The following is a 15406-nucleotide window of genomic DNA, read 5'->3' as shown; positions in this document are numbered from 1 at the left end:
AGCAATTCTGTACTTTTACAACTAAAATTCTGGAAAAAGCAAAACTATGGATATAGAAGAAAGATGAATGGTTGTTAAGGACTGGAGTCGAGGTGAGGAACTGACTACAGAGGGGTTCAGGGGAATTTCTAGGGGGTGATTAAACTGATCTTGATTGCTGTGGCGGTTGTGCCACTGTATGCATTTTTCAAAACTCATAGAACTGTACACTAAAAAGGGTGAATTTTACTACAGGTCAATTATGCCTTAATTTAAAAAAAAAAAAAAGAACAAATAAGTAAATGATGAGAAAACAAAATAAATAGTCCCAACTACTCAGGAGGCTGAGGTAGGAGGATTCCTTGAACCCAAGAGGCAGAGGCTACTGTGAACCAAGATCACATCACTGCATTTCAGCCTTGGTGACAAAGTGAGACCCTGTCTCAAACAGCAGCAACAACAACACCACCCTAAATAAGAACCTAGGCTGGGTACAGTGGTTCCCACCTGTAATCCCAGCACTTTGGGAGGCTGAGGTGAGTGGATCACAAGGTCAAGAGATCAAGACCATCCCGGCCAACATGGTGAAACCCAATCTCTACTAAAAATACAAAAATTAGCTGGGCATGGTGGCGCACACCTGTAGTCCCAGCTACTCAGGAGGCTGAGGCAGGAGAATCCCTTGAACCCGGGAGGTGGAGGTTGCAGTGAGCCGAGACCATGCCACTGCACTATGGCCTGGAAACAGAGCGAGACTCTGTCTCAAAAAAAAGGACCCTAGACTCTCATATGTTTGCATATCTTGAGAAAAATGCAGGCGACACTAACTGTAATTATTTAGCATTAGAGCACAAACTTTTATTTTTTCATTCATTCATTATAAAATGAAAGCCCCTGAATCCCCTATTCAACCCAAAAACCAGGAACATTGCTAAAAATTAAATCTACCAGCTGGGCCTGGTGGCTCACGCCTGTAATCCCAGCACTTTGGGAGGCTGAGGTGGGTGGATCACAAGGTCAAGAGATCAAGACCATCCTGGCCAACACCAAGAACATTGCTAAAAATTAAATCTACCAGCTGGGCCTGGTGGCTCACACCTGTAATCCCAGCACTTTGGGAGGCTGAGGCGGGTGGATCACAAGGTCAAGAGATCAAGACCATCCTAGCCAATATGGTGAAACCCCGTCTTCACTAAAAAATACAAAAATTAGCTGGGTGTGGTGGTTCGTGCCTGTAGTCCCAGGAGAACTCAGGAAGTTGAGGCAGGAAATTGCTTGAACCCGGGAGGCGGAGATTGCAGTGAGCCAGGATCGTGCCTCTGCACTCCAGCCTGGCAACAGAGTGAGACTCCGTCTAAAAAATAAAAATAAAAATAAATCTACCTATGGCTTTCTCTCCCACAAGTAGGTTTAATAGGCAGATCCCTGCATCCTCCTCCAGGTAGGGTTGTGTGTGTGTGTGTGTGTGTGTGTGTGTGTGTGTGTGTGTGTCCCAGGCTGGAGGGCATTAGTGTTAATATGGCTCACTGCAGCCTTGACCTCCTGGGCTCAAGCAATCTTCCTGCCATAGCCTCCCGAGTAGCTGGGACCACAGGTGCATGCTACCACACCCAGCTTTTTTTTTTTTTTTTTTTTTTTTTTTTTGTAGAGAGACAGGTCCTTCTATGTTGCCCAGGCTGGTCTTGAATTCCTTGGCTCAAGACATTCTCTTGCCTCAGCCTCCCAAGTAGCTGGAATTGCAGGCCCAGGCCACTGTACCTAACCCCTTGCTCTTTTCTTCGTTTTTTTTAACATATAAATTCGGCTGAAGCACATGAATTTGCCATTATTTTAGATCAAAATGGGTCAAATAACAGCAAATTCATATGGTTCAACCTAGTATTATGCTTAAATGCAGTAGTTCTAGTTATTTTTGAATCATATTAAAAGGATGTCATTCTATATGTAGTCTTGAGATTTCTATTCAATATTATATTATCACGATCTACCCATGTTGCTATTTTTCATTTATTTTCTACTGCTCTATAATTAATTCCTTTGGATGAATATCCCACATTTCTCTATCTCCTGTTAGTCGTATTTACATGTTTTCGGTTTGGGTCTACTATAAACAATGTTTCTATTAACATTCTTGTATACATTCTCTCCTGGTGCATTGTGCAAGAGCTTACTGTGGCTTGGCTGTACCATAGGAATGGACTTGCTAGGTCTCAGAGTACACAGATGTTCAACTGCACAAGATGTGACTGTGAAGTGAGGATGTGACTCATTCTCTGAGCTCCAAATAAGAATACAATCTGCCACTTTCCTCTGGAGGGAATGTGGACAATATGCGGTGGGAGGCGCTGGGGTGGAGGGTATCTGTTGGAAATTGTACACCTATGCCTAACGCACCTCAGTGATACCTTCCTGCTGCATCCATGATCTCCTTTAATCCTCCCAGTTGAAAAGAGGTACTATTATCTCCAGAGATTAGGTTTAGAAAAGAAAAGTACCTTGCCCAAAGTCAGTTTGTGCCAACTGCCTGAGCAAACAATGTCCCCTCTCTACGATTCAGTTTCCTTTTCTGTAAAATGGAAATGATAATACCTGACCCACATCACAAGTTAAGGGCTTCAGCATGCATGGCTCCTGGAGATGCTCCCTAAAAGTCACTTGTTTATTAATGCTGTTGTTAAGTTACTGATATATATACGTGTGTGTGTGTGTGTGTGTGTGTGTGTGTGTGTGTGTATACAGAGAGAGAGAGAGAGTGAGTTTCACTCTTGTTGCCTGGACTGCAAAGGTGCAGTCTTGGCTCACTGCACCTCTGCCTTCCGGGTTCAAGCGATTCTCCTGTCTCAGCCTCCCGACTAGCTAGGATTACAGGTGCCCGCCACCACTCCCAGCTAGAGTTGTTATTAATATTAAGGGGAACAGTAACCCAGAATAGTCTGAGCCTTGCCTTCTTGACAGTCCAAGGTGTTGCCTCTTGCAGAGAGAGACCAACTTTGGATGTAGTGACCATGGCCCGTTTTGGCCACCACTTCTGATCCGGGCCCCTCCTCTACCCTACTCGAGGCCCCAGAGCTGAGGTTCTTGTCTTTACCTACAGATTTCTCTGAACAAAATAGAAGGTAAACTGACCAGCGGCCCAGGCTCCCAGTTCTGCCTCAGGACAAAGGGAGAAATTGGGGCCCAGCCCCTCAATCAGTGGGAAATATTTGTTGAGCACCTTGTATGTGCCAGGACCTGTGCTGAGCACCAGCAACAAAGAGGAACAAGAGCAAACCCTGTAAGGCAGGAGGCTGAAGGAGACAGAAGACTAGAAAACGACAGTGTGCTGATTCCAGGGGCTGTTCTATACAACAGAAAAACAGACTTAGGGTCAGGGAAAGCTTCCCAGCAGAGAGCTTCCCTTTAAGTTGGAGCTTTAGGGCGGGGCAGGCCCTCCACAGGTACTCAGAGACTAAGAGGACCACCAGCCTGTTGAACAGAAGAGGAGACTGAGCCCCAGCGCCTCTCGACCCCTCCTAGCCACACCTCACCTACCCCGACTAGGCCAAACCGGCCGAGCACCCGAGAAGCGCCGCGCAGCTCCACGAAGCCCAGGGGCGGGGCCTCGGCCCAGGTGCGCGGCGGCGCTTCGCGGAGGCAGGAAGTGTGTCCCTAGCGCCGGCCCGTGCAGCACTCCCGCGAGAAGCTTACCTGCGCCCCAGGTGAGCGGCGAGGGGGCGGGGGAGGGGCTGAACCGGAGGCGGCTCACCTGGCGGGACAGGTAAGCCCCGCGCGGGCCCGAGGGGGCGCAAACCAGGGCGGCGCTGGTGTGGGGAGCCCCTCGAGGCTGCGCCCGGACGGGGGAGGGTCCCGGGCCTGGTTCGTCGGGGGCCACCCTCCTACTTCCGGGGTGCGCGGGCCGGGCCGGAGAGCGGCCTGAGCGGGCGCCCGGACTGAGCGCGCAGAATGGGGTAAGGGGGCTGCGTTCGCCCTCAGGGCTGCACTGGCTGGGTGTGGGGCCGCGCTCACCCGGGGGCAGGGTCGGGACCGGGCAAGCGCTGTGCTCACCCTGAGGAACAGCGTCGGGACGGGAGGGAGGCTGGGTCCGCCCGCAGGGCAGGGCCCTTGCAGCTGGAAAGAGTAGTGCTTGCCCCAAGGGCACACTGCTGGTGCAGGGGCTGTGACAGCCCGGGGGGCAGTGCCAGGGTCTGGCTCTTCCTTGTCCCGAGGACTAGGCGCCCGCGGATATGAGTGCCGAGGGTACACTGAGGCGACGGCTGTTTCTTGAGCAGCACTGGGGTTCTCTGCCCAGCTCGGTTTCCGAGGCTTGACACGGGGCTGGGGGCAGAGGCTGGCGCGGCCGGGCCTGTCGTGGGGACCCTGGGAGAAGGGGACGCATAGCCCCCATGTGTGTTCGCAAGACTAAGGGGGAAGAGGGAAGCATCAACGAGAAATCCAGGAAGGTCAGAACGGGACCGTCTGACCCCGGAGAAGATTCCTGCTGTGCCTTAGAGCGCCCAGTGACCTAGCCCCTCCCAGGTGCCAGGCCACTGAGGGAAGCCCCCAGCAGGCAATATTTCATTTAAATCTCATGGGATTGTCGGGCATGAAGATACTAATCTCAATTAAAGATGAGGAAACTGAAGTTAAGAATCTTGCCTCAAGCCACAATAGGGACTGGGAGCCAAGTGACCAGGGTTCCTAGGATTGGGTGGGGTCGGTTGGGGGAGTGGTGGCAGCAGCAGGGTTGGGGAGGTACAGCCTGGAAGAATCGGCCTGAGTTTGACTTCAGGAGGGTTCAATGGTTGGAGGGAAGTGGGGAACTGAGACCCGGCATTGTCCTTATCCCAGGTCTTGCCTCTCTTCTCATCCCACCACTGCTGGAGATGTGTAGCACACACAAAGTATGCAGGCTCCAGAGCCTGGCCCGCCACAGTGGAAATCCTAATCCAGCCCTCTTGCTAGGCGTCTCTGGGCCACTCACTTCACCTTTCTGAGCTTCAGATTCCTGATCTGTGAAATGAAGATTTACTATTTATTTACAGAGCAATTGTGAGAGTTAAGTAAGGTGAAAGTCTTCTGGCCCATTCACTGCTGTTTTCTCCGCATTTAGCACAGTGCTGGGCACCTCGTAGGTGCTCAATAAATACTCGTTGGATTAATTTAATCAATAGTAGCGAGCCATAAAGCTTTGGAGATTAGGGAGAGGACAATAGCCAGCCCATCTTCAGGAGTCCCAGGTACCTCCGGGTTCAGCGGGGTTAACTGTGGATTTACCCACTCTCCTGAAGGCCTGAGCATGGAAGACAGCGCTCCCAACATGGGCTCTCTTTGGGCACACACTGGTCCATGGAGTTGGCAGCTGGCACCTTTGACTGCCTCTTTCCTCCCAAGTAATAGAAGAGATGGGGTAGTGGATAAGAGTCTGGGGCCAGGCCGATTGTGTACAGACAGATGTTTGGCTTTGGACAACTTACTTAACCTGTCTGCGCTTCAGTATAACAATACAGGTAATAATATTACAAAAAGGGTTGTGAACATCAATAGGTTTTTACCTCTGATGTGCTTAGAACAGTGTAAGCCATCAATAATCAACTCTTTCACTAGAATGTAAACTCCTGAGGTTGAGGGATTTTGTCTGTTTTATCACTTTATCCATAGAATTTAGAACAGCTGGCTGGGTGCGGTAGCTTATGTCTGTAATCTCAGCATTTTGGGAGGCTGAGGCAGGCAGATCACTTGAGGTTAGACATTTGAGACCAGTCTGGCCAACATAATGAAACCCCATCTCTATTAAATATACAAAAAAATTAGCTGGGCATGGTGGCGTGCACCTGTAATTCCAGCTACTTGGCTACTTCGGAGGCTGAGGCATGAGAATTGCCTCCACCGAGGAGGCAGAGGTTTCAGTGAGCCAAGATCATCCCATGCACTCCAGCACTGGTGACAGGGTGAGACTCTGTCTCAAAAAAAAAAAAAAAAAAAAAAAAAAAAAAAAAAAAAAAAAAAAAAAAAATCCAGCATGTGGCACACAGTGGGCCCTCAGTAAATATCTGTTAATTGCGTGAATGTATGAATGCATACCCAACCCCATATTTCTTGAACTAAAGCAAAGATTTTTTTAACCACTTGCCTCAGATTGCAAGGGAATTTAAAGTCACCTGTTATCATTTTAGCTGGAATACCTTTGCAGGTGGGATTTCACTCCCCCCTCACCTCCTATCCCCCATCCTTACTCTAGTCAACCTAGAGACTAAGTCTTTTTTTTCTTCTCAATGGTCCTGGTTCTACCCTGAAGCAACCTGGAATGTGTAAGCCCCCTGAGGCACCTAGTGTACCAAACCCTGTTCCAGATACTGAGGCAGAAAATAATTACACACAGTCCCTGCACTTTAGGGTCATGGTCCTTGGGACATAGACTTATCCTCAAACAATGGGTACAAGGCTGACCCAGCTGACAGCACAGCAGAAGGCCGTGGAAAGAGAGCCTCCCATCTGACTAGTGGTTCCAGAGGGTCCCTGGAGAAGGAGTGCTGAGTAGGGCCAGGAGACTGGGTTGAAGAGTTGTAGGAATGGTTAAAGAACTATATCCTAAGGCCAGGAGTGGTGGCTCACACCTGTAATCCCAGCACTTTGGGAGGCCGAGGTGGGCGGATCACCTGGTTAGGAGTTCAAGACCACCCTGACCAACATGGAGAAACCGTCTCTACTAAAAATATAAAGTTAGTCAGGCGTGGTGGCACATGCCTATAATCCCAGCGACTTGGGAGTCTGAGGCAGGAGAATTGCTTGAACCCAGGAGGTGGAGGTTATGGTGAGCCGAGATCGTGCTATTGCACTCAGGCCTGGGCAAAAAGAGCAAAACTCCGTCTCAAAAAAAAAGAAAGAAAAAAAAAAGAGCTGTGTCCTAGGCCGGTCACAGAGGCTCATGCCTGTAATCCTAGCACTTTGGCAGGTGAAGACAGGAGGATCACTTGAGGCCAGGAGTTCAAGACTAGCCTGAGAAACATAGCAAGATCCCATCTCTACCAAAAAACAAAACAAAACAAAAAACTAGTGGGGCAGGGCAGTATGCACCTATAGTCCTAGCTACTCAAGTGATGGAGGCAGGAGGATCACTTGAGCCCAATTGTTCAAGGCTTCATTGAGCTATGGTTGCACCACTGCACTCCAAGCTGGATGACAGAGGGAGACCTTATCTCTTAAAAAAAAAAAAAAAAAAAAAAAAAAAAAAGGAAAAAAAGAATTGTATCCTTCACATCCCATGTATTCCCTCTCTCCCCTTCTCTATACACACATACCTTCTGTTTTTTGTGTGTTTGAAACATTTGAGATTAGCTTGCAGATATCCTGTCCCTTTATCCTCAAGTGCTTCAATGTATGTTTCCTTAGATTATATAACCACAGTAATTGAGTTCAGAAAATTTAACAGTAATATAATACTATCAAATAACATATAGCCTATTTTCAAGTATCACCAGTTATCTACATTATCTAAGTTCCAATTTCTCCTCCTAATCCAGGATCCTATCTAGGATCACATTGCATTTAGTTGTCATGTTTCTGAACTTGGGCTTGTCTATTATTTCCTCATGATTACATTCAGGTTATGCATTTTTGGCAAGAATACTTCGTGAGTTGTATCCTTCTTAGTACATAGTATCAGGAGGAACATGATGTCAGTTCATCCCATTATGGTGATATTATCTTTGATCATTTAATTAAAGTGGTGTCTGCCAGGTTCCTCTAAACATTTTTAAGTTTTTACTTGCTACAGCAAGTAGGAGGGAATGGAAATGGCCAGAATGGAGGCTGTGACTCTATTTGGGTGAGAGATAATGATGGCCCTCTTTAGGGATGTGGCACTGAGTTTCCCAAGTGCCAAATCTGGGATTAGACTAGGGCCAGAACTGTAACTAGAACACAGATATCCTGATGCCCATTCTCACGTTCCTCACACACTCCCAGTTTAAGACCCTAGTGCCATTGGTGTGGTGACTCATGCCTCTAATCCCAGCACTTTGAGAGGCCGAGGCAGGCAGATCACGAGGTCAGAAGTTAGAGACCAGACTGACAACATGGTGAAACCCTGTATCTACTAAAAATACAAAAATTAGCACGTGGTGCATGCCTGTAATCCCAGCTACTCAGGAGGTTGAGGCAGGAGAAGTGCTTGAGCATGGGAAGTGGAATTTGCAGTGAGCTGAGATCATGCCATTGCCTGGGTGACAGAGCAAGACTGTCTAAAAAAAATCACATTTAAGGGCCAGGCACCATGGCTCACACCTATAATCCCAGCATTTTAGGGGGCCGAGGTGGGTGGATCACCTGAGGTCAGGAGTTCGAGACCAGCCTGGTCAACATGGCAAAAGCCTCTCTCTACTAAAAATGCAAAAATAAGCTGGGCATGGTGGCGTGTGCATATAATCCCAGCTACTCGAGAGGCTGAGGCAGGAGAATTGCTTGAACCCAGGAGGCAGAGGTTGCAGTGAGCCGAGATGGCGCCACTGCACTCCAGCCTTGACGACAGAGTGAGACTCTGTCTCAAAACAAAAAACAAAAACAAAACAAAAAAAGTTTAAGCTTCATTCCCATATTTAAGCATCATTCCTGTGGCATTAAATACATTCACATTGTTGTACAACTGTTGCCACTGTCCATCTCCAGAACTTTTTCATCTTCCCCAGCTGAAAATTCCTACCCATTCAACACTAACTCCCCATTCCCCTCTGCCCCAGCACCAGGCAACTACCATTCTACTTTGTGTCTCTATGAATTTGACTATTCTAGAGAGGTCATATAAATGGAATCTTACAATATTTGTCCTTTTTTTTGAGACAGGGTCTGGCTTTGTTGCCCAGGCTGGAGTACAGTGGCACAATCTCAGCTCTCTGCAACCTCCACCTCCGAGGCTCACGTGGTCCTTCCACCTCAGTCCCTCAGGTAACTACGACTACAGGTGTGCAATACCATGCCTGGCTCATTTTTGTATTTTTAGTAGGGATGGTTTTCACCATGTTGTCTAGGCTGGTCTCAAACTCCTGGGCTCAAGCAATCCACCCACCTCGGCCTCCCAAATTGCTGGGATAACAGGAATGAGCCACTGAGCCTGGCCTATTTGTCCTTTTGTGTCTGGCTTATTTTTTTATTTATTTTTTTTGTGTGTGAGGTGGAGTCTCACTTTGTCACCTAGGCTGGAGTGCAGTGGTGCAATCTCAGCTCACTGCAACCTCCGCCTCCTGGGTTCAAGTGATTCCTGTCTCAGCTGCACTCCCTCCCCAACCAAATAGCTGGGACTACAGGCACACACCACCATGCCCGGCTAATTGGTTTCACTGTGTTAGCCAGGTTGGTCTGGAACTCCTGACCTCATGATCCGCCCACCTTGGCATCCCAAAGGTCTAGATTACAGGCGCGAGCCACCGTGCCCAGCCTCTGGCTTATTTCCCTTAGCATGTTCTTCAAGGTTCATCCATGTTGCAGCATATATAAGAATTTCCTTCCTGTTTCTTGACATATATTGCTGATTCCTAGAAAAAAAATAAAAATAAAAATAAAATAAAGAAAAGAATTTCCTTCCCTTTTAAGGCTGAATAATAACCCATTGTATGTATATAGCACATTTTGTTTAGTCATTCATCTATTGGTAGACACTGGGATTGTTTCCACTTTTTGGCTATTGTAAATAATCCTGCTGTGAACATTGGTATAAACATCTGAGTCCCTGCTCTCAATTAGGTTGGGTATGTACTCAGAAGTGGAATTGCTCGGTCATGTGGTAATTCGATGTTTTTGGAGGGACCGCCATACTGTTTTCCACAGCAGCTGCACCATTTTACAGTCCCACCAGAAATGCACAAGGGTTCCAATTTCTCTACATTATTGCCAACATTTGTTATTTTCAGGGGGAAGGGGGTTTATTTTTAAATACAGATTGAGAGATTGAGTATCCCTAATCCAAAAATCCAAAACACTCCAAAATCTGAAAGTTGAGCACCAGCAAGATACTTAAAGGGAATGCTCATTGGGGCATTTCAGATTTTTGGATGAGGAGTGCTCAACAGGTAAGTATAATGTACACAATCCAAAACCCAGAATCCAAAACATTTCTGGACCCAAGCATTTCAGGTAAGATGTTCTACCTTTCATAGCCATCCCAATAGGTGTAAGTCACAGGGAATTTTGAAATCTGGGTTAGACCACAGAGACTTCCTCTTTGTGGAGGGAGGGGCACAAGAGATGAGAGTTTATGGGCATACTTGGGTCCATCCACATCCCAGGCCTCTCAGAAACTACAAGTGTGAAGCTGCCCAAGTCAGCCCAGGAATGTCCCTGACCTCTGATCCTGACTCCTTGGCCTCTCCCCCGCAGGTGCCTGGCTGCTGCAAACCATGCAATGAGCCATGCCCCGCCCTGGACACCCCCGCCCAGCATCTGGGCCTCCACGCTTGGGACCCTGGGAGCGGCCAACAGAGCTATGTCTGGAGACATATGATAAACCACCTCAGCCCCCACCAAGCCGCCGTACCCGTAGACCAGACCCCAAGGACCCTGGTCACCATGGGCCAGAGAGCATTACCTTCATCTCTGGCTCTGCTGAGCCGGCCACTGAGTCCCCTGCCTGCTGCCTGCTCTGGCGACCCTGGGTATGGGAGTGGTGCCGGGCTGCCTTCTGCTTTCGCCGCTGCCGGGATTGTCTCCAGCGCTGTGGTGCCTGTGTGCGGGGCTGCAGCCCCTGCCTGTCTTCTCGGGACTCCCCTGAGGGGACTGCTGAAGCCAACTGGGCCAAGGAGCACAATGGAGTGCCCCCCAGCCCTGACCGTGCACCCCCCAGCCGGCAGGATGACAAGCGGCTCAAGTCAACTGTGGGCAGCAGCTTCAGCTACCCCGACGTTAAGCTTAAAGGCATCCCTGTGTACCCCTATCCCAGGGCCACCTCTCCAGCCCCTGATGCGGACTCCTGCTGCAAGGAGCCACTGGCCGACCCCCCACCCATGCGACACAGTCTGCCTAGCACCCTCGCCAGCAGTCCTCGTGGCTCCGAGGAGTACTACTCCTTCCATGAGTCGGACCTGGACCTGCCCGAGATGGGCAGTGGCTCCATGTCGAGCCGAGAGATCGATGTGCTCATCTTCAAGAAGCTGACAGAGCTGTTCAGCGTACACCAGATCGATGAGCTGGCCAAGTGCACGTCAGATACTGTGTTCCTGGAGAAGACCAGTAAGATCTCGGACCTTATCAGCAGCATCACGCAGGACTACCACCTGGATGAGCAGGATGCTGAGGGCCGCCTGGTACGCGGCATCATTCGCATCAGTACCCGAAAGAGCCGTGCTCGCCCACAGACCTTGGAGGGGCGTTCAACTCGGGCTGCTGCCCCTACTGCTGCTGCCCCTGACAGTGGCCATGAGACCATGGTGGGCTCAGGTCTCAGCCAGGATGGTAGGTGGTGGCCCCATGGGACTGAGGGGTAGAGTAGGGAAGGCTCTGGCCAGGGGAGGGTTGCCAATGAGGTCTTTGGTCACTGTGGGTCCACCCCTCAGCCAGTCCCTGCCCTTACTCCTGTCAACTCTTGCATCCCCCACTCCGCAGCTCCCACTCTGGCCCTTCCCAGTGAGGTCTCAGCAAGGCTGAGAGGAGCAGGCAGACCCTAGGAGAGCTCTCTGCCCATGGCTGCTGTCCCCAGAAAGGACAAGGTGCCCTCTGCATTCAACAAGTTTACCTAAAATGCTCCTCTCCCCTGCTGTCACCTGCCAGAGTAGCTTCTAGGCCTGGCCTGGTTAACAGGACCCAGGGACCCACATGAATTTGGGCCTCTGACCTGCTCTGGCCTAACCAAAACTCCCACTCATCCACCACTCTGCACATGCACACATTACCTGTTGTCTTTCTTTTGGAGACAAAGTCTCGCTCTTGTTACCTAGGCTGGAGTACAATGGCGTGATCTTGGCTCACTGCAACCTCCACCTCCTGGGTTCAAGGGATTCTACTGCCTTAGCCTCCCAAATAGCTGGGTAAAATACGGGCGCCCACTACCATGCCTGGCTAATTTTTGTATTTTTAGTAAATTTTGTATTTTCATCATGATGGCCAGCCTGGTCTCGAACACCTGACCTCAGGTGATCCACCTGCCTCGGCTCCCAAAGTGCTGGGATTACAGGCATGAACCACTGTGCCTGGCCTTTTTTTTTTTTTTTTTTTTTTGAAACGGAGTTTCGCTCTTGTTACCTAGGCTGGAGTGCAATGGCGCGATCTCGGCTCACCGCAACCTCCGCCTCCTGGGTTCAGGCAATTCTCCTGTCTCAGCCTCCTGAGTAGCTGGGATTACAGGCACGCACAACCATGCCCAGCTAATTTTTTGTATTTTTAGTAGAGACGGGGTTTCACCTTGTTGACCAGGATGGTCTCGATCTCTCGACCTCGTGATCCACCCACCTCAGCCTCCCAAAGTGCTGGGATTAACAGGCTTGAGCTACCGCACCCGGCTAGCCTGTATTTTTTAAGCATTATTTTTCTAGCCCTGCCCAGGAGTGAGTGGCTCCTTCCTCATCAGGCTGGGAACAAAGTGGGGAGTAGGGGTTGAAAGAATATGATAATGACCACTGCCTGCCTCACCTTCCCTCCCTAGAGCTGACAGTGCAGATCTCCCAGGAGACGACTGCAGATGCCATCGCCCGGAAGCTGAGGCCTTATGGAGTTCCAGGTGTGGTCCTGACCTAATGAGGGGTGTGGAGGGTGGGGGACTAACCTAGGGGCCCCTCACATGATCCTCTCCCAGCTTTCTCTTGGGGTGGTGAGGATGGCATCAAAAAGGGACAAGGGCCTTAGCAGCTACAGACCCATCCCCATCTGGCAAGCTGGCCTAAAGCGGGGGCAGGTGCCCAAAACAGGCGAGCTGGAAGTGATCAAACCCCAACCTTCAAGCCCAGGTGACTAGGAAAGTAGTGGGTGGGGGACCATCCAGCATGGTGCTGGAAAGGCACCCCGTGTGGTTCTGCTTCATTCTTCTTGCCCTTGATAACAATCCCCTGGGAGTGGGCTCATCATCCTTTTCCAGAAAGGGAGGTTAGGGCTCAGAGAGGTCAATAAACCGAGTGGGTCACCCAGCCAGAATCTGACTGACCCAGGCTCAAGTCCTACTCTGCTCCTTCTCAGCAGGCTTCTCCCTGGCCGTGCGATCTGGATGAACTCCTTCCCCTGAGCCTGTTTCCTCCTCTCCTCTCCTTCCCACCAGGGTACCCAGCCAGCCATGACTCATCCTTCCAGGGCACTGACACAGACTCGTCGGGGGCACCTCTGCTCCAGGTGTACTGCTAACCCCCACCAGGCCCAGCTGTCACACCCTTTCTGGGAGAAGCACAGCCTACAGGATGAAGAGGGGGACCAGGAACCCCTGTGGGAGAGGCTGGGCCTTAGACCTGAAGCAGTGCCCACTCTGGCTCCTCCTGCCCTAGCTGACTGGGTTCCTGGACCATGTGCATTTCACTGGGCCATGAAGTCTGCATCCCCTTGCAAACCCAGCTGGTCTGATCCCTGCCTGGGCCTCTTCCTTCCTGCTCATGGTCTTCAGGTGGCCTGATATGGAAAGTGAGGACTTACCTTCTGGGAGTGAATCCCGACTCCATCCTCACAATATTGCCACCCTAACCAATCATGCAAACTTCTCCTTCCCTGGGGGAATTTAACAGCTAAAAACTTATCTTAAATGTATTGTATTGGGGGGTGGGCAGGGCCCACCCTGTTATGTTAAGCAATTGGTTCTGGTTCATGGTTGATGTTCTGTATGTTAACATGACCATAGTTTGTAAGTACAAAAGCAATTGGCATCTGTCTGCTTATCTTGGCTGTCTTTTCTCTCCAGTCAGCCTCACTTAACTGCTGCCCAGAACAGGAGACAGGATATAAATGACCAGCCTGGCTTAGTGCCCTGAAGTTGAAGTCGGAAGGATAAAATGGGAGTGATGCTGCCCCCACTTCAGGTTCACTGAGTTCCAGGAGATAAGAACCAAGCACAGAGTCTGTACCTGAGAAATACTGGATAAATGGTTTCTGACATTGTTTGAGGTTCTTCTAGGGAGGCTTGCCTCTGCTCTCCCAGTCCACTGCCTGCAGGCTGGCCTGCTTCTGCCCAGCCCTCAGTTTCTCCAAAGCCCTGATCATCTGTAGGCCTTACCTAGCCTTGGACCTGCTGCTCCCCTCCCCCACTCTGTGGTACTAACAGAACTGTGGGTTTCACCAGTACCTTTTTTGGCCTTTCCAATAACTTTGGAGAATGGACATTATTCTTCCACAGAGAGGAAACCTGGGGCTCACAGCGAGGTCAAGGAACTTAGGGGACACGCAGTTAGTAACCGTGGCTCTGGGTCTCCCTGGGGCAAAGGCAGAATCCCTTGTTTAGGTATCAGAGCCCAGGTAAGTTCAGAAGGATCCTACTTGGCTGCTCCTCACACACAGGCTTATCTACTACTACTCTCTTAGCAGAGAGGCCAGGGCAGGCCCACCTTAACAAACAAGCCGGAAGTTGTTAAGGATCCCCCCACTCCAGGCCCCATTTGACCTGCTGTCCCCACAGCCCTTCTTATTGTTCCCACAGGCACCCTTTGGAAAGTAACTACTAGACGAACTGTACTTGTTTGTCCAGTTTCCTAAGAAAAACACAGGATGGTCTCTCGGGGCTGTGAACACAGGGTCCAATTCTAACTCCAAGGACCCTGTGTTCATAGTTACACTCTGCTGTCTCATCCGGGTCAAGGCCAACATTAGATTGAAATGACCACAGGACAGGACAGGAGTCCAGAGTGGGAGAGTGACACCATAGACCCTCCACTCTAGCCTCAGCCCTAGATCACCATTTCCTAAACCTTGCCTTCTAAACCACTATTTCCATTCCCGGGGGGCGGGGGGGGAGTTTATTGTTTGGAAAACAGACAAAGCTATGTACTGCATAGCCTATTTGAAATCCTTAACAAGCTATTGTGAAATCCTCTTTTTTTTCTGAGACAGAGTCTCACTCTATTGCCCAGGCTGGAGTACAGTGGCATCATCTCAGCTCACTGCAATCTCTGCCTCCTGGGTTCAAGTGATTTGCCTGCCTCAGCCTCCCAAGTAGCTGTGATTACAGATGTGCACCACCACACCTAACTAATTTTTTGCATTTTTGGCAGAGATGAACTTTCCCCATGTTGGCCAGGCTGGTTTTGAACTCCTGACATCAAGTGATCCACCTACCTTGGACTCCCAAAGTGCTAGGATTACAGGCATGAGCTACCATGCCCAGCTATTCTGTAATTCTATAAAAGACATCTAGGCTGGGCGTGGTGGCTCACGCCTATAATCCCAGCACTTTGGGAGGCGGAGGCAGGTGGATCACGAGGTCAAGAGATCGAGACCATCCTGGTCAACATGGTGAAACCCCGTCTCTACTAAAAATACAAAAAAGTAGCTGGGCATG

At 49.9% G+C, this 15406-nt stretch overlaps 1 protein-coding gene across 8 annotated transcripts; it reads left to right on the top strand.

Annotated features, from left to right (window-relative positions):
• The first annotated feature begins 3587 nt into the window (after positions 1 to 3587).
• On the top strand, positions 3588 to 13771 carry KDF1 (keratinocyte differentiation factor 1). 8 transcript variants are annotated; one of them, XM_010345858.3, is made up of 5 exons: positions 3588 to 3677; positions 8797 to 8898; positions 10327 to 11397; positions 12584 to 12658; positions 13190 to 13771. In XM_010345858.3, the coding sequence occupies exons 3-5, from the start codon at positions 10359 to 10361 to the stop codon at positions 13270 to 13272; spliced, it is 1197 nt and encodes a 398-aa protein (XP_010344160.1). In that variant the 5' UTR covers positions 3588 to 3677; positions 8797 to 8898; positions 10327 to 10358; the 3' UTR covers positions 13273 to 13771. The 8 variants fall into 8 exon arrangements, with proteins under 8 accessions (XP_010344160.1, XP_074236424.1, XP_074236427.1 ...); XM_074380323.1 differs by having other exon boundaries at positions 3588 to 3736; XM_074380326.1 differs by having other exon boundaries at positions 3588 to 3736; positions 13114 to 13771.
• The last annotated feature ends 1635 nt before the right edge of the window (positions 13772 to 15406 follow it).

The sequence above is a fragment of the Saimiri boliviensis genome, chromosome 11 (genome assembly GCF_048565385.1).
Source record: "Saimiri boliviensis isolate mSaiBol1 chromosome 11, mSaiBol1.pri, whole genome shotgun sequence".
Lineage (NCBI taxonomy): Eukaryota > Metazoa > Chordata > Mammalia > Primates > Cebidae > Saimiri > Saimiri boliviensis.
This window is presented reverse-complemented; position numbering and strand designations above follow the sequence as displayed.